The sequence below is a fragment of the Prinia subflava genome, chromosome 5, assembly GCF_021018805.1.
Source record: "Prinia subflava isolate CZ2003 ecotype Zambia chromosome 5, Cam_Psub_1.2, whole genome shotgun sequence".
Lineage (NCBI taxonomy): Eukaryota > Metazoa > Chordata > Aves > Passeriformes > Cisticolidae > Prinia > Prinia subflava.
Window position 1 is genome coordinate 47,735,955 of NC_086251.1, and position 18,665 is coordinate 47,754,619.

General features: G+C 39.3%; 1 protein-coding gene across 1 annotated transcript in view; it reads left to right on the forward strand.

Moving 5' to 3' along the window:
* LOC134551486 (ras and Rab interactor 3-like) overlaps positions 1-18,665 on the forward strand; it is a 153,445-nt gene that overhangs the window by 46,179 nt on the left and 88,601 nt on the right. The window contains exons 3-11 of the mRNA XM_063399148.1: positions 4,986-5,062; positions 6,262-6,336; positions 8,203-8,287; positions 9,785-9,888; positions 10,612-10,686; positions 11,713-11,738; positions 12,427-12,480; positions 13,538-13,680; positions 18,270-18,439. Coding sequence (XP_063255218.1) covers positions 4,986-5,062; positions 6,262-6,336; positions 8,203-8,287; positions 9,785-9,888; positions 10,612-10,686; positions 11,713-11,738; positions 12,427-12,480; positions 13,538-13,680; positions 18,270-18,439 — 809 coding nt within the window. The remainder of the gene's footprint in view (positions 1-4,985; positions 5,063-6,261; positions 6,337-8,202; positions 8,288-9,784; positions 9,889-10,611; positions 10,687-11,712; positions 11,739-12,426; positions 12,481-13,537; positions 13,681-18,269; positions 18,440-18,665) is intronic.

Consider the following 18,665-nt stretch of genomic DNA (forward strand, 5'->3'; position numbering starts at 1 on the left):
CCAGTTTTGTATAGATATTTCCATAACTTCATACTGATGGAAAGAATTTTCAAGCCATTTCATAAACAATACCATTCTTTACAATCATATATTTAATGGATTTCACGGTTGAGAGTTGAGTCAGTTATTTGCTTCATGAGCTGCCACTTTTTCATTGCACATATAATCACACTTGGGAGTCCTCTTTTTGTTGAGCAACGCAAATTGTATTAATATACCAGAGAGATAAAGTTTGCTCATAATTCTACTGTTTGTGAGGTGAGGGATGTGGAGGAGGATGCTTAGTGTGCCTTCTGCCAGATGGTACTTTGCCTGCAAATAGAAAGCTTGATCTTCAGCATCACACAGTTTTACATGGGTGCACAAATGCCTCTCAAAGAAGTCGGTGGTGTTTCATTGCACTTCATTTGGATTATTATTATTATTGTTGCCTTATTGTTGCTCAGGTAGTATAATCCATGAGCAAGTTTTCTAAAGAGTTACTACTACAAAAGTGTCCTTGCAGAATTTTTCAAATAAACTTGTGTATTTCTTTGAATAACCTGTTCCTTATTTGCTGAAAGGCTGCCTAGGTTAGTATCCAGCAGAAGCTGAACTGAGCATGAGGGAAAATCCACAAGTCATCCTGCTACAGAAAACTGGAAACAGCTGTCTAATGGGAATGGGAACTTAAAGCTTGATAATTCCTACTTTTTCCAGAGGGCATCCAACATCATCAGTGAATTGTTTATTTCTTTTTTGGTCCTTTTATATGTTACCAGCTTTCATGTTTAAATGCACTTGCTGACTGTACCATTTTTCTTCACTGACAATTTAGAGTTAAGGGCCTGTTAGCTTGTGAAAAAAAAAATCTTTAATGTACTATGGCATATTTATGATTTTCTAATGACATTACATTCAATGACATTCAAATCAATTACATCCAATTTAGGAGGTATTGTTAAAAAGGAGGACTTTCATATGACACATTTTATATTTGAGTAAACTTCTTTGGGTTTGACTTTGTTTTCAGTATTAATACTACATTACATAACTAAAGGCAATACTTTTCTATGAACAAAAGCTACCTGCTGTTCTTTTCTCCAGTCACAGTCACCATCACAATATTTACAGTGCACAGGTTGTGCAAGAGAATCAGCTGTGTGTGTTATGTCATTCCTTGAGATCACCTACATGTGCTGAGGTCACCACTGTCCTTCTGAGACTACCACTTCAGCACCTGAAGTAATATGTAAAACATGACAGGGGAGTGCCCCTTTTGACATTCATGGTAAAAAGAATATGGGAGGATGCTTTCAAGGTTGCTAACCATCTTTCTGTAAAATTCTTCCCAGTGCACTGAAGTGCAGTATGGGCTAAAGTCAGAAATGTTTTAAATGCGAGAGTAGTTCTAAGACATACTTATCCTGTTCATTGCAACTCAGCTGATACAGGACCCTTACATTCAGGGAGATGATGTTGGAAGGAGTGATGATTTTCTGGCTTTCAATCAGATCTTGCAGCAGATTAGTACAGAGTTATAAATCAGTGCAATTTGCAGTACCATGAAGTCTGTTGCAAGTTCAGCTCCTGTCACACAAACTGTTGACATTTTGCTGCTGACACCAGGTAATGGTGCATGCATTTACTGGGCAGGTACAAAGAAGCTCACTTCTGCACACAGTGATGAGTTTGTTCATGTCACTGAGGCACAACTACATGTGTGTGGGCACCCCAAGCCTGGGGAAGATGAGGATCTGGAATGTGAGAAGAGAATTGCAGGAATGCACTTAAGTGCAGAGGTGCCTAAAGCTGTTTGGAGTGCTTAAACAAATGCCACAAACTAAATATTCAAGCTGGCCTGTAAATGTGGTTATTGAAGGGGTAAAAGTGGAAGTATGCAATTCTGCCTTCCGTCTATCCTTCATTCCCTTACACATGTGTTCTGGGTGAGTCTGATGATCAGCAGGCCCTGAGTGCCGGGGTGAAGGGGCAGGCATTGCAATCTGTGGCTGTAATTGGTCTGGAAGGGACAGAGGAGCAAGACGTAGGCAATAAAAGGGGCAGTGAGCTTTGTGTACATCTTGTGCCTAACCCCCTTCCTGCAAAGGCAGAGCTGATTGCTCATAGCCTTCAAATATCTACAGATGCATTTTCCCTGTGAGGAAAAATGTTCAGAGTTGTAGCAGGCTTGAACTCTGAGCAGGTGTTAAGACTTGGCATGTTTGTTGTGAGTAAATCAACTGCTAATAAGGTGAAGAAATCACATGTCAAGGCAGGTTATAAAACCACAGGTCCACGTGGTTGTTGAGACGCTTGTCAGGCTTAGGGGATTCTGAAACTTAACTTCATTGGCAGCCTGCCTGCCAGAGTATGGCCAGGGCATGTGGGAACAATGCTCTCACGGTACCCAGCGCTGATCCGCTCCCAGCCTACGTCAGGCCAGGTGTCAGCAGCGTGCCGGGGTTGCCCCGGCTGCCTGGTGCCAGCTCTTTGCTCCAGAGCCATGCAGGCAGCTTAGGCTGCTCTTGTGTTCTGTTCTGAGGCATGCTCTGTGCATGCCTTGTGTGGCTCTTTAGCCACAGCTCAGCCAGAGCTTTTTGTCAAAGGTGAATCATCCTTTCTGTCATGCCATAATCAAGGATTTTTTTAATGCCCATGACTCAGAGAAAAAGGTGGTGGTATCCCCTCTAAGTCACAACTGGATAAGGTGCTTTTGTTACCCCACTCATTTAATGATTGGAGAGAGGGAACAAGCTACAGAATGATGGCAATTTCAATATAGACTTGGCTTTCTTTAGACTTGTCCTCCCTTCCTCCTGAGATCTGTGCTGGATCAGATGAGCTGCAGGACCCATGACTTTGCAACAGTACCAGCAGAATAAATATTTCTGTATTTCTATCTGGTTTTAAGATGATGGGTGTATGTTCCCCTCCTTTTTTTGGCAAAGGTTAGCCCCATTAGATGTACTGCTCTTCATTTCATCTCCTTTCCCATCTGTTCTGTCTCTTTTCAGCAGAAACCAAGGAGATGTAGCTCCCACTCAGGCAGCCAGATAACTCCATCTCCCATACACGGAAAATATCTGTGTGAAGCAGAGCAGTGCCTTGCTGTGCACAGGCATCAGACTGTACCACGAGGGCAGACTGCTCTCAAACTCAGATAATGTCTATTCCCTCTGTCAGCTTATACAGATGAGGGAATGCCACTGCCCCCTTCAGTTAAGTGTTGGTGAATTCCCAGGCCTAAAATAGGACCCAAGGGAATCCTAACAGCTTTTTCTTGAGAAACCAGGTTACCACAGCAGTAGGTAAATAAAGAACAGTGCATATGGGTAAGGTATACAGAATTTATAGATTTATAGACCAAACCTATGAATATTTGGAAAATAAAGCCATAAAGACAGTAAATGTTTATACGGTAAAACTCTGTACTGTGCCTTGGAATTCACTGGTAAGTGGCCATTTCATTAAGGAAGAAATCTTGCTACTAAGGTCCAGAGCTTTGTTTAATTTCCCTGACTTTTAAAGAAGATTTTGAATTGTCTTGTTGTGAGAAAAACTGCACACTATGAGTTCTTTGTAGAGAGGAGCATTATCTTTGAGAAAACCTGTCTTCATGTTAATTCATGTAATATTACCTCTGTGATAATTTATTAGAAGTAGTTATTTATTACTAATGCTGTTATCACCAGAATATACTGTTATCACTGTCCATGAAGCAAGTTTGCAGTGAAGATGCTTTGCTTTTGTTTTGTGACTAGATGCCTACACTCAATTTTATTTTCTGGCTTGTACCTTTATGTCCTTGGAACTTCTGATTTCCTATTTGGTATTAACTTCAGATAAGTAAAGTCACTTAGATTAGAAAAATGGTGATTTTTATTCCTGTTTCTTAAAACTTCAGTTTATCCTAACTTAACTAGTTTTAACATTGTACTGTGAATATTATTCAGTCATCTGAATGAGATTACCAGGTAAATAAAAGCTTTCCAGATGACACATCCTGTTTGGCAGGTCAGGGGGCAGGGATATATTCTTTCTGCCATATGGTGGCAGTAAGGGGATGGCACTTCTGGCACAGACACCTGTGATGGGAGCTGCACACCTTTGCATCCAGTTATGAGAAAAGATCTGCCTCATGGGCAGGGTCCTGTTATCATTGCTAGAGACTCAGGCTTGAATCGAGGAGAGAGAGGACAAAATGGGGGTTGCAATGAGAAAAGCAGTATGTGTGTCCTGAATACATCCATGAGGACATGGTATTTTAACCAGTAATGTAAGAACAGCCATATTGTGTAAGGTGCCAGTAGCTGTAGATATGGGTCTTTTCTCCCACAGGAGAAAAGTTAAGTTTCCTTAATGCTTTTTTAGTTACCAATCACTTCAGATAATATTATTTTTAATAGGCAGGATTCGTTGAAAAACACACGCCTTGTGTGTGTGCTAATTTTTTACCATACATTATTTCATTTGTTAGGGAATAGCTTCTCTGAAAAATTTTACTTTTGTCAGCTAATGTAACTGACAAGAAGTTCTTAAAGCTGATTTCAGTATTATTCCAGAAGAGTATTCCACTCTCATGGAGGGAGTGATATTATATGGAGGAAATGGTATTTTTTATACTAGATATTACTATATAATTATATATAGCAATGTATTACTACATGGAACCTACTTGGCTGTTACATGCATGCATGCTTCTGTTGGCATCGTAAAATGTTTACAAAACATATAAACTAAATTAAAGCATTGCAGATTGCTGCATCTTGACCAATAGTTTGTGAATTATTCTGTACTGTGTTCCTGTAAGTGTCAACTGTGATTACACAGTGTCTCAAAACTACAGAGCACTAAAGAAATTCTGAAGTGGCAAGCTGTAATGTAATACATCAGAAGAAGCACTTATGTTTGGTCATATGTTTCTACAGATGCTTCCTTATTTTTCATTCTTCCATTTGTACATGCTGTACATTTAAAAAAAAACCCCTATGTTTTTCTTTCAGCCATTAATGAGTTTCCTGAAGATATATTTACAAATAAGGAACGTCAGCAAGGAGGAATTCTGCTTCATATCATTGCTGTAAGTTTTTCTCTACTGTGCTTCATTTTAATTTTCATTTTTAATAAGATGTTAATCATCACTGTGACCTTACTAGGAGAATTCTATATATATCAACAAGTTTTTAATACTTGGAGTATTTCTAATATGTCCATATGAGTACAGTTTCATAAAAGGTAACACCTTGGGGACATGGTATGGTGGTGGACTTGGTATTGTTGAATCAGCAGTTGAACTTGATGATCCTAAGGGTCTTTTCCCACCTAGATGATTCTATGACTCCATGATTTAAGGAAATGATGCAAGTCTGAATTTCCCGTACCTAGTCATTCATCCTCTTGGAGATAAAATCCTGGCAGAATGGACCATGTGATTTGTATTTCATGTTGTATAGACAGTTTGGGATTCCTTCATTGATGACACTGAGCATGATGTGGAAGTTTCTTGAGTCCCTTTTCTTTTGTGCCTCTGTGCAATAGATGCAATCATAATTAAAAAAAAAAACAAACCAAACCAACCCTGAAGAAATATGGAAAATATCATGTGGAGTGTGAATCCTGTTGTATTCAAAACAAAGCAAGTGAGGTCTGCAGGCTCCAGTTTTTCATTCCCAGCTCAGGGAAAGTAAAATACAAAGGAGTTGTGTTTGATGGACAAAACAGCAGGATTAAGTCCACTCCATGGACACAGCACATAAAGCTGCATGAGACAGAGGGAGAATCACATGTGTGCAGGGAACCAGGATCATTCCTAAGTGTTTTGGTGCTGTGATCCATGGCCAGGATAATTTATTTCTAAATAACAAACCACTTATTTCCAGGTGTATATTATTTCCTGAATATTGTTAATCAGCCTGGTTTTACTTTCTATTTAGTTACTTGGTCTGATAATTAGTTAAAAATATAGAGGAAGACTACATAACTTTGTAGCTTTACCTGTGATTTTCATTATATGAAATCTGTTGTGGCATCCTGTTCTGTCTAAGTGTGGTACCTTTCGTATTTTAGGGTCTGACAAACATTCTTGTTCAAAACGAGATCTTACATTCAAAAAACTGTTTTTATGTCATAAATGTATCAACAGGGAGATCTTTATTTGGAATGGAATAAAAATTGAAGCTATATATTTCTGCTAGTTTGAATAAAGGTGGCATTGCCTTTTTTTCTCTTTACATGTACAGGAAAAATCTGAAGTGTTCCTTGAATTTCTTTTCTTTACAGGCTCTTTATATGTTTTATGCTTTGGCCATAGTGTGTGATGACTTCTTTGTTCCATCCTTAGAGAAAATTTGTGAGGTATGTTATTTAATACTCGTTTAGAAATTTATTTAGAGAATATTATTTAGAAAATCAAAAATTTTGTATTATCATTGTTCAGACTTCTTTCCTGTCAACTTTTTGTCTTCAATCATTTTCAAATGATTTGAGCTTCCATCAAAAAATGAACTAGTGGTCTGTGCATACTTGTTTCTCTGACCACACTCAAGCATAAAAAATCAAAGATTTAATGAGATCAGATGACAAAGCCAACTCTTAAATACCTGAAGCATGTAACTAGGAGAGGTATGGGTTATGGATGAGTGTGGTTTATTATTGTACTCCTTTTTGAAAAAGTAACTTGTGGAAAGATATCATAGGTAGAAAAATCAATGTGGTGGCTGTGCAAATCTTATTGCACACCCACCACCGTGTCAGCAAGGAAAAGGAAGTATATGTGGTCCTAGCATAAAGTGGAGTAAAGAGAAAATGCGTGAGCAAAGTATGTATATGGAATGACAGTACATATTTTATATATAAAAAAAGTAATGTAATGCCTTTACATAATTTTTGAGAAGACTTTGCAAAATTACGTGTAGGATTCTAATTGAGTTGATTGTGACAGAGAAGAATTTATTCATGGCATGTAATTCTTGTATTGAGTATGATTTTGGTGAACAAAATAAATACATAATACAAATGTAGATTTTAACTTCTTTTTAAAGGCAAAATGAAAATCTCATCTCCTTTGCTTTTAAACAAAAATAGGATTGACAATTTTCTGCAAAATTCCTGGGGGTTTTTTGTGGCTAGTTAAAAAGTCTGTTTTCCTGTTGCTAAATGTACTAAATACCTGTTGGTGTTACTCAGAGTTGTAAGCTTACACTTATCAGTAGAAGAACAAATAGAATAATAAAGGAGTTGATCAGCAGTAGTAGAATACTCAGCTGAGACCTTTTTGTTCCTTTGCCAGAGGTTCTGTATTCAGCATGCACCTTAGACACCTTATTTCAGTTACACCTTTTGGTTGTACCAATTACTGGTTACTTGTCCTTCATAAAATCTTTGTCTCGTCTCCTGTTCTGCTGAACATTTAAACAGCTACCACGAGTTCAGACAGCACACTTAGGTTTGAGCTCCTGCAGCAGTATGACTGGTAATAGATCATATTTGTGTTTGTTTTGTCAAGATGTGTAGGATGCCATTGTTATCAGCTTAAAATGTTATCAGGCAAACTGCTTGAAAAATACAGGGTTTTTTTACTTCTTCTTTTGTGACTATTTACTTTTCTAACCTTGAAAGAAAAATAATGTACTAAAGATGAACCTAGAGACTCTCAAAAAGCAAAAAGCTCTTCCGTAAAACTGTGTTTATATTTCAAGAGGAAGATCTTCAGACTGCTAAATTGATGCAACCCACTTGTGGACCTGCACGTGTTCGTGCTGGTCTGAGGGCTCTAAGTTATCTATATCCTATTAGAGCTTAAGAGACGCCGTCATAAAAATAGATCTCTACCATACACAGCCCTCTCAGTGTCTAACTGGACTAATTTTTATCTGTGGCAGTGGACTCACTTTTGATTAACACAGTTGAAAAGTGAAGCCAGAACCAAGCCTGCTGTTTGTAGGATTTATTCACAAAGATTATATTTTTCTGTTACCCATTTTCATTTTCGAATTTTAGAAGCCCTAAGAGTTGGGGAATTGAATGACTGTGTTTAAAGTTAGAAAATTAATTAATGAAAACAATTTGAGATTGTTACAATCCTTTCGAATCTGCAGAGATAACTTTTCTTTAATCAGCTCCATGTAAGCCACAATTGACTATTCATTTACATATATAACTATAGAACTCCACAATGTAAATACAGTAGCAGTGCTGAAATTACCAATTGTTTTCTTCCAGAAACTACATTTGAGTGAAGATGTTGCTGGAGCCACATTCATGGCAGCAGGGAGCTCCACCCCAGAACTGTTTGCATCTGTTATAGGTATGGAGCCCACACACAAGCTTTTTTGAGACCTACTGTTAAAAAATCAGCAGTAGATCAGGCACAGGTACCCATTCTTCTGACAATTCAGAATCAGCAATTGCAGCTGTCAGCTAGTCTGAGGTTCATGGTATAATTAACTACTCAAAATATCTCATGAAACTGTGAGTCTTCTCTCAAAACAGAGGGGAATGTCTGATTCTGAGCACAGGGCGCAAAAGAAGAGATTTATTGAAGTCCCTTGAGAAGGAATTTGATATATTTGGAAATAGATTAAGAGCAGCGCTGAGGAGAAAGACTTGGGGGTGTTGGATGATGAGAAGCTCATCATGATCTGTCACTGTGCAGTCAGTGTGCACTTGCAGCCCAGAAAACCAGCTGTATTCTGAGCCAGCAGGATGAGGGAGGAGATTCTGCCCCTCTGCTCCACTCTCATGAGACCCCACCTAGAGGAAGAGACCTTTAAGGGACATCTAGTTCAGCTCCCCTGCAGTGGGCAGCGACATTTCCAACTAGATGAGGTTGCTCAGAGCTCCATCCAACAAACCCTGAATGTTTCCAGTGGTGGTCTGGGAACATCTTTGTGCCAGCATCCCACCACTCTAATTTTAAAAGATTTATTCCTTTTATCTAGTCTGAATCTACCCTCTTTTAATTTAAAACCATTACTCCTTGTCCTAGGGAGTCGTAAAAAGTTTCTCCTCCTCTTTCCTGAAGATCTCTTCAAGTGTTGGAAGGCTGTAACAGCATCTGCTCAGAGCCTTCTGCTCTCCAGGCTGGTCAAACACAACTCCCTCAGCCTTTCCTCGTGGGCATCCACGCCACGACTCTGTCCTCAGCTGTCCCTTCTGAGCAGCCCATAGCTCTTGATAGCAGCACTCCAGCTGTGGGATTTGTCCAACCAAATTTCAGTAACAGCAACTGGGCTGTGGCTTTCTAGCAGCACATTTGATAAACCTTTAGTAAAGCCTTTGTAGGCTTTATCTCGACTGACATTTTGACAAACTTTAGGGAAATACTGTCCAAGAGAATGCACCATGACCTCACATTCAGCTTCTTGAAAAGCAGTGAGTGTAAGCCTTTAGACTCCCTTTAGAAATCAAGTAACTTTAGCAAAAGTTATCTGGTTGCTCACCTTGGAGAAAGGTTTCTGTACTTTAAATAAAATCCATGCTTCTAATGTGACTGGACATGTTTTATGCTCATTTGAATGGATTGCACAGCTGAAAACTAAGCTGTGAAACAGAGAAGTTACTGTTGAACTAACTAGTTAAGAAATCATTTACTAAAAGTATATATGTAGAGGTTTTAAGCCACAGCTGGGGGAGCTGCTAGCTAGACTAAAAGCACAAATTATTGCACAGAGAAGCGAGCCTTAATGATGAAACATGTTTTGGTGAATCTTTGAAACAGTCCCTGCTTCACAAGTAGTACGTGTTCTGAGCGACTTAAAATTAAATGACAGAGGTAGTTATGTGTATTTTGCTCCCTCTGCAGGTGTGTTTATCACTCATGGAGATGTAGGAGTTGGGACCATTGTTGGTTCAGCAGTTTTCAACATCCTCTGTATTGTTGGTGTCTGTGGATTGTTTGCAGGACAGGTTTGTAAGATATTTGTCTTTACACGTTTTAATTACTTACAATTTAAGGGTTTCCATGAGCATATATTAAAAAAAAAAAAAGACAAAATCACAGACAAAAATGGCATTGTGAAAAACCTCAAAGATTGGAAAGAATTTATGAGTAGTGAATGTTTCCATAAAGTTCAGCTGTAGTGTCAGCTCCACTCTGAATGTGTAGCATACAGAGGAAACTTACTCCTCTTCACACAATAATGTGTTTACAGTCAACTGATCAGTGACATGTGCTGATCATTCCTGGTACTGATGACAGTCAAAGAATATGGGACACAAGCATGAGATTTTCTCTGTTTACTCAATAGATGGTTAAACTGTTCATTATGTTTTGTCAGGTACTAAGTCAAATATATCCACAAATAAAAGGAACAAGGAACAGTTGATTTGCTGCAGTACAATGAATTGTACTTGACAATTGAGATTATGACCAAATCAAGTATCAGTAGTAAGAAATGTATTTCAGTAATGAAAGTTTCTATATGATTTCTATTACTGATGCTTATTATAAATCCATTGTCTAACAGGCTGATACTTCTTCATGGTAGGATAAAACTGCATTCGGTTTCAGAAGTGTTGCTAATAATAATAGTTACTCACACGCATAAGTTATTTTTAAGATAGGGGCATTTTGTTTGTTTGTTTTTGAAATCTCCTATTTTTGTTGGCTGAAGGTGTGGTATTTTTCAGGTGGTTTGTCTCACCCAGTGGGCTGTGTTCCGGGATTCTGTATACTACACATTGTCTGTGATCATTCTTATTATTGTAAGTAGTTCTCTTATCAGTTACTGTGTTTCATTGCTTGAACTTTTGGAGGACCAGCCTGCTATGTGTTGATACACACTGACAAATAATTATTTTCCCAGCTAGTTCTAGTGGCATCTGGAAGTGAGGGCTGAGCTCCATAATGTTGTATAAATATGAAAATTTCATTCAGCCCCATGGAGTATGTTCCCACCATATCCATCAGTGTCCATTCATTTTGTACCTAGGGTTTGTAAAGTTCTGCAGGCTAGCAGGGTGCTGGAGCTTTGGATGTGATACTGTTATGCAGTGCAGATAGCACTCTCCTGAGACCCAGGAGACTGCTTCTTGTGGAGGTGAAAAATACTGAGCTACACATCTATTTTAAATAGAGAGGGTGGCTGTTTCTTGCTTCTACACAATAATTTTATTTCAAATTCTGGGTAAGTTTTTCCATGTAGAGCACAGGTGATCATCTAGATCATCCTGTTCATCTAGAGCAGTGTAGTAGTTCCTGAATGTACACATTTAATGTGTCTGGTGGCAAGGCAGGAAGAATCCACTTAGTCTGTACTTTGTAATACAAGTGGATCACTAGCTGTGTATTCAGTAATAACAGTTGAACAGGGTGGAGTAAAATGTGTATATAACCACTCAACTCAAGATGAGAGTAAAATGGCTGCCTGTTCTGCTAAAACTAGTCTAGCTGTTAGAAGAACTCAAGATTTTTTGGAATAAATGACTGCTGCTGTCATTTGCACAGCACAGCATGTGGGTACATGAGTGTGTATCTGTCTGTCTTTCACATGCTTGCACTGTTTCCCTTAATAGTACTCAAAACAGCCACTGACAGGGATCCAGGCCTTGTTCACAAGGTTTGGGTTTTGTGAGGGGCACAATCCATACACTGGAAGTTCTGGTTAGAAAGGGTCAAAACTTAGTAGATCTGTCTAGATATGGCTGATACCTGCTGAGGAAATTTGACAATTTTTGAGATAGATCAGAGAAATGGTCAATTTATGTCTTTCCTTTTTTTTCTTCTTCTAGTTCATATATGATGAGAAAATAGAATGGTAAGTTGTGTAAATTATTCCATGCAGTCCTGTATTTGCCATGAGGCTCACCAGTAAATAGAGTTATAGTGTAATCAACTTTCATTCCACACACTGAGAGTATGAGCTCGATTGAACACTTAGGAAATCCTGTGTATTTCGTTTGGACTTAGTTTTTATGATGATCACAGAAAACTAAAAGAAAGTGTTAGAAAGCATTAAGAAAGTACATAGGCTCTGTGTGAGGGCTGAAGATTCCCATGTGCAGAGAGAGTAACCAAAACACTTCTGCTGTGATTCTGGCTGTTAACATGTATGGGGGTGCCAGGTGTTCCAAAGAACACTCCAAGGTGAATCCTAGTGGAAGATCATGGGCACCTTCTAACAGTTCTCTCAGAGTGCCTGGCCTGTGCTTCAGCACTGAAATGACAAAAGGCCTTGGTGTTATGATCCTCAGAGAGTAAGCTGTGGTTTCAGCCTGCATAGCACACTTCTGAAATATATGCATTGCCTTTTATTTGCATGTTTGGGGAAACTTGAGAGCTGACTTCCCCTCTCATTCCGCTGAGACACCATCTAATCTCAGTGATGTCGTCCTGTGTGCACAAATGTGACTTGTACCAGATGTTTAAGGCACACTCCTACATAAAACTTGTGAAGCATACAGCTGTTTGAATGGCCTTCTAACACTTCTTTCTGTCTTTTGGAGGTGGGAAAGCCTGGTACTCATCATTATGTATTCATTCTACATACTTATCATGAAGTAAGTATTTCTCCTTACTGTACCCTTTAGATGTTAACTGACCATCATTCTTTAGGTCTTGTTTTGTCCTTGGCCTTCTTGCCTGAGGGCAACACAACCAGTCATGTTTCTGTGTAAGATCTGTTGGGTTTTATGCTTAATCAATTTAATTTTAGGCTTGTGCTCAGTCAGCAGCAAATGCTTTCATGCACCATTTTCACAATGCTCAGAGGTAAAGTAGCTTTCCAAAAAAGTTGAGAAAAATGTAATTTATATGAGGTTATATGAAAAGTTTGCAGGGTACTCTGCATTGTAAACACACATCATGTCATCTCTTACACATATTTTGTACTCCCTGGAGAACAAGGCCAAGGAACATTAGCCAGAGTGCTAAGCATGTATTTATCTTCAGACCATTTCATACCAGGTTGTTTACTGACATCTTCTGTTGTGTCACTGCCTCTGACAGGAGAGTCAGAGGTCTGACTGTTACTGCAAGTGTCTGTGAGTCCACCCTTCTATTGCAAGTTGCTTAGATTTATACCCCTTGGTGCTTTCCCCTCACAAATCACCCTGTTGGAACTCCCTTTTCTCCTACATCAAGTCTTAGCAGAGTTTCTCGACAGCCCTCTTAGATCCCACCCTAGTGCTAAAATAGATATATGCTGTCTTTAGAAGGGTATGGTCAGCAGTCCCAGAAATGCCCAAAAACCCTCCCACAGGGGACACAGTACTGAAAGAAACAGTGAGGTGATTTGTGAGCTGATGCAGGAGAGAAGCTGCTATATGGTGAACGTCCTGGCTCCAAAATCCAGAGCTCTGGTGTTTTGCCTTCACTAAATCTGCTCTAGTGCCTTTTTACAGTTTGCTGAATGTCATGAGACATAGGTGCAGTCCTTGCTTTCCTGTCAGCTTGCCACTGAGTTGGACAGTCCTTTTGTTCACCTCCTGTTAGTTGTCAGAGAACATGCATCTAGACTTTACTGCTTGCCTGTGTAAGATGTTCTCAGATGGCTTAAAAGTCTGTCAAGAAAATGCAAAACTCCAGCCTTTTCAGGCCTTTCCTTTGCACTTTCAGGTACAATGTGAGGATGCAAAATTTCTTCACCCTTAAAAGCAAGAATGTTGGAAATGGTGACACAGTCAACAATGAGCTGGAAGATGGTAATAAATGTTATGCCTCTAGTTGTGATGACCCATCCATTCCATTACTATGGAAAGGTAAGGCTGAGCAGACAGGACTTGGAAAAAGAGTAGTTCACAGGATATCCTTTTTATTTCTTTAATGAGGATCAAACCCAGTGTCACTATTCAATCATAAGCAGGGTTAACTTGATAATTCAGCAGTCAGATTGCCACATTAAAAAAAGACATATTTTTAATATATTCTGAAAACAAGCTGCTTTGCACATTGGCAGTTTTGCTCCCCTTTTTATCTCCTGTTCAGTGATGAGCTACATCATTGTGAAAGAAATACATTTTTTTTACCAGGAAGAGGGCAATTTTCACTTTAAAAATAGTTTGGAATGAGAAGCTGATATGTGGATGTTGAAGGAAAGGACATGGGCAGATCAGTGGGCAAGACGGGTTACATGTTGAGCTCAGATCCTCAGAAGACTGGTTTTCACATGCCTGAATAGTCTGTATACATCAGACATACATGTAAAATTGAAAAATGCAGGTTCTTTGCTGTTTGTGTCAGTCATAAAGGAAAGGTGACGATACCCAGCTTCTGGTACTGAAAGTAAGCAAAAATACCTGAGAATTTTTGGCTTGTTTTCTTATCCTGTTTTTATATTTGTCTTATCCCTCTTTTCCATTCTCTCTTTTCTCTGTAGGGCAAAATCATTCCACTTTCAAAGCACAAACCATGTAATTTAGTGAGCACTTGGGCTGCTCTTAACAAGCGAAGTCTCCTCACTTTGTTCTTGACAAATATCTCCCGTTCTAGTAGGCTGAGCTCATCAGCAATGCTGGTAGCATTGGAAACATCCTATTAATAACAAATAATGCCAAACAGGAATTTAGAGCAGACTCAGAGAATCCCACTCTTTCTGCTTTTAGTGTTTAGGTTGGGATTTCTTTAAGGTAGATAAAGGTAGCTACAGGTTTATTCAGCACACTGCTGCTCTGGTCCTAGGTAAAGTAATTAGACAATACTAATTTAAATTTTTTTCTCATAGGACATTGTAGCATAATTAAATGATGGTGACTTTGAAATGCTTTTGTCTCATTTTGTAATGAACTTCTGGGAGCATTGGCTCTGATATAATGAGGTCTCTCACTTGGATGTGGATTTGTGTCCATGCGAGGTTCCATAGATGCCTCCTGTGTGCAAGCTGGGACATGGGAAAAGGGGAATCCAGTTAAACACCACAGATATTAGTGGGTTTACTTTGGAGAAATTTGTTGGGTTCTGATGACATCTCCCAGCAGGCTCTCCTCTCTAGCCCTTGTGGTAAAGAGATGATAGCACAGAGTGCTTGCCTGTCCATCTGTTTCCTTTCCAAGGAAATGTGTAGATTACTGAGTGCTTGTGAAGAACATGTGCAAAAGAAGCAAGAAAGTTCCACTAGCAACTGTCCGCATCAGATTTCTGTTCTGATTTTCCCTCAAAGATGCACTGATCCTGCAGTTTCAGTCAGATTCCTTTTGCCTTCCCCAGCACCCATTACAGAAATGTGTGCTGCATTGCAGGGACAGTTGTTCAAAGAGTGAGAGTGTAGGTACTGTCATAGGCAAACACGCCTGGGATGAGAAAGTAGAGAAAGAAGAGAGAAGGATTTGGAGGGAGCAGTGGGAGAGGAGGATGGCAGCGTTAGCCTACCTGCTTTATGTGTCAAGATGCTGTCCTAGAAAACTCACATGGCTGCCTCTAGCTTCTTCCCTCCTGTTCTCTTAAAATATGCCATGACCCATCAGTGACTCCTCGTAGTTGACACATGCTGGCTTCCCAAGCTGAGCTGCATTTCCCCAGCAGCAGCTTGCAGAAAGGAGCACTGCTAATAGCAAAGAGAGAACTGGGACTGGCCTCTGCCTTGCTTTCAACCACTGGTTAGCACTTTTAGGACACACCACAAAAACCTCCCTTGGCTTCACCAAGGTGTGGGTTTGACCTTAATCTGATTTTCCACAGGAGGAAAGCCTGATTACCCCCATAAAGGAACAGTTGCTTTGGGTGAGGAACTTTGTTTCTAGCAAGGATAGTCGGTTGCTCAGGTATAGATAAAAAACGTAATACTGTAAAGCTCTTTTTGCTTGTAAGCTTCACTACTTTCAAGAGCTTCCTGTGGTACCATATAAAACCTTTCATCACTCAAGTTTCAGAAAGAAAAAGGAGATTTTTTCACCATAAGAAAAAAATCATTTCAAGGGTGCATTCTGCACACACATGTAAAGGCAAAATAGATGTACTTTGTGAATATTGCTCCAATTTTCAAAGAACAAATGTGTATTACCCCTGACTTTTATTATGTTGATGCAAATTTCCACAAGGTGGCATGGTTTGACCCCTGCCTGAAACCAGAAATTTGAACAAAAGTGGGTTTCTGTGGGACTGAGTTTCAGAGCTAAAGTCATCAAGAGGCTTTCTTTTGATTTTGACAGGGTTGTTGGTGATGAACTTTGGTGGTGAGCAGTAAGTTTGTTGGAAAGAAAAGCTGTTCTCAGGTGATTTTTTAAAGAATTGCAAAAGGCTTTTCTCTTTTTTACATTTCTTAAAACAACTTTTAGGTGAAGTCCATACTATTTGGGGCTAAGATAGGAATTTTAACAGGCATAGGGAGTCAAACTGAAAATAATGAAAATAGTAAGAGAAATGTGCCACAGTAAATCAGAATAGCTGCAGTTATATATATATTTAGCATGAGGTATTCTACATCAGCACTGAGTTTTTAATTATGGTACTTTTATCAAAGCTAAGTGTTTGCTTACTGTCTTCCTTGGGCTCTAAGAAACAGTTTCAGAGTAACTTCAGCGCTTCCATGTTTTTCATGTCACTCTAAGATGAAGCATTTTGGTTAATTCTCTGGAGAAACTCACTTGGGAGCAGTTAATCTGATGAGACTGTTAATATCTGGCCTTTTTGCCTTAGCAACATTGCTGTCAAACTTTTCTTTTTCTTTAACTAAAGCAAATGTTAGGTTTATGTGGTTGAGTCCTATCTGTGAGGACAGATTCCTAGGAAACCTGTCTGGCTGTACATTCCTTCACAGGCAGGCTGCCACACACTGAGTCACTGGAGTGGTTGAGCTCCTTATTTGCATCATCAGCCACAGTATTTGGCGAGGTTAATTTGGTTTAGGTGTTGGGATGGAGGAGGATAACTGCTCCTTTACATTTAGCAAATGTAAAATCGCTACTAGTTCTATTCTGTATTAGAGATGTTAGGCTGTAAGCAAGACTGCAGAGTGGATTCCTTGAGTGAGGCACATTTCTTTGTGAAACCAGAGATCTTATATTTATGACACTTCAGGTGACCCCAGTGTACTCACTGAACCCATTTTAGTGAAACAAGGCAAGATGCTCAAATGCTGAAGGGTAAAAGTTACAGATGTTTATTGGTGATTTACAGGCTTGCTGGTTTTTCTTGTTGAATCAGTATGGAGGATGTATTTCTTCAAATATGCTAGAAGATGTTTGAGACAGCAAAGCTTTTATTGCGTGATGTGACATAGATGCATGCATGGATCCAGTCTTCCTGAAAAACAAAAATATTTCAACACTGTAACAATGCAAAAATAACAATATAGACTTCTCTGTGTTTAGAACAGGTCCATTTTAATTCCATTGTTTGAGTTGAATGTTTTCTTAGATTTCCTTTGCTTCCTGACTGGAACAATGCACTAATTATCTTTCACTTCTACCTCCTAAATTCTCCTTCTCTTCTTAATGTAAGTAACAACACAAAAGGGGAGGGAGAGGGGGAGGCCAAGCTAAGCAAAGCAGAAAACAAACAACAAAGATTTTTTTTTCTGTACATATTATGTAATAATTAATATTTATTATAGTCATGTATGTATTTCCTGCCCTGCTCTAACACCACATGGGTATGTCTCCTGTCTGCTGAGCCTTGCTCTGCTTGCTCTGTGTAGTCTGTAGTATTTGTGAGAATATTGGTTTGTTAGTGAGCTCTTAAAGTCCCTGCCTGTACTTGTGTTGATTCCCAATAAAATTTTGTCTCTATGTGTTCTTAACATGGTAGAACTTTGTTAACTTTGTAATTCTAAACTTGGTGTGGGTTTCTTTATATTAACAAAGGCTTACATATAGCATAGATTTGTTCTTGACAATTGTTTTTCATCATTTCAAATCTTTTAATGTGAGAGATACTGGTAATATTCTGTGAAGGAAAGGTGAAGATTTCCAGAAGGAGTGAGCAAAACATTAGTGCCTTCTGGATGTGCAGCACCTTGATCCAATGGAATAGCTTTAGAGGTTTCAGGAGTGCTGTCTACACTTTCACAGTGCAAATGCTTCTAGAGAAAGGGTACAAATCTCTAGTGGGACATAAGCAAATAAAGCTGGAACTACAGCATGAACAGTGGGGGAAAAAATGCTCCCAATAACCAAACAGTGGCTTGGTGACTCCCTTAATGAAGTGAAATCCCCTTCCAGCGTGTGATCTAAACAAAGCACGGAACTGATGAGCAGATTCACCAGGCTGCAGAAATATTAAAGCAAAGTAGCTCATAAATTGAGGCATTCAGATGAATATTTCCCCCACCTGAGCCTGAAAAGACCTGACTCTAGATGATGGGACGCATGGTAAGGGCAATGACACTGCTAACTCTGTCCATTGTGATCATTAGTGAAGGGGATACAGCAGTATGGCAAAAACAGTGTTGTGATGGTGGATGAGATCATCTGCTCCAGTCCTCCCAAGTACCGCTTCCCTGAAGCTGGATTGAGGATTATGATCACCAATAAATTCGGACCACGCACCAGGATGCGCATGGCAAGCCGACTCATCATTAACGAGGTACGTTCATCAGGAGAGCAGAAAATGACTGTGGGGCAGAGGGGTTACCAAAGAGCTGTGCTCATAGTGATCCTGGAATTCAGATTCTCCCATGTTCCTGCAGTTGGGATAGAACCATGTCTTTCTCAACCAGCTATATGAGAACAGATTTGATTCCCAGCTGATGATGCTGCCTGTTTTAATGGGAGGGCAGTCAAAAAGGAGGGACTACCTTACCTCCCTGACA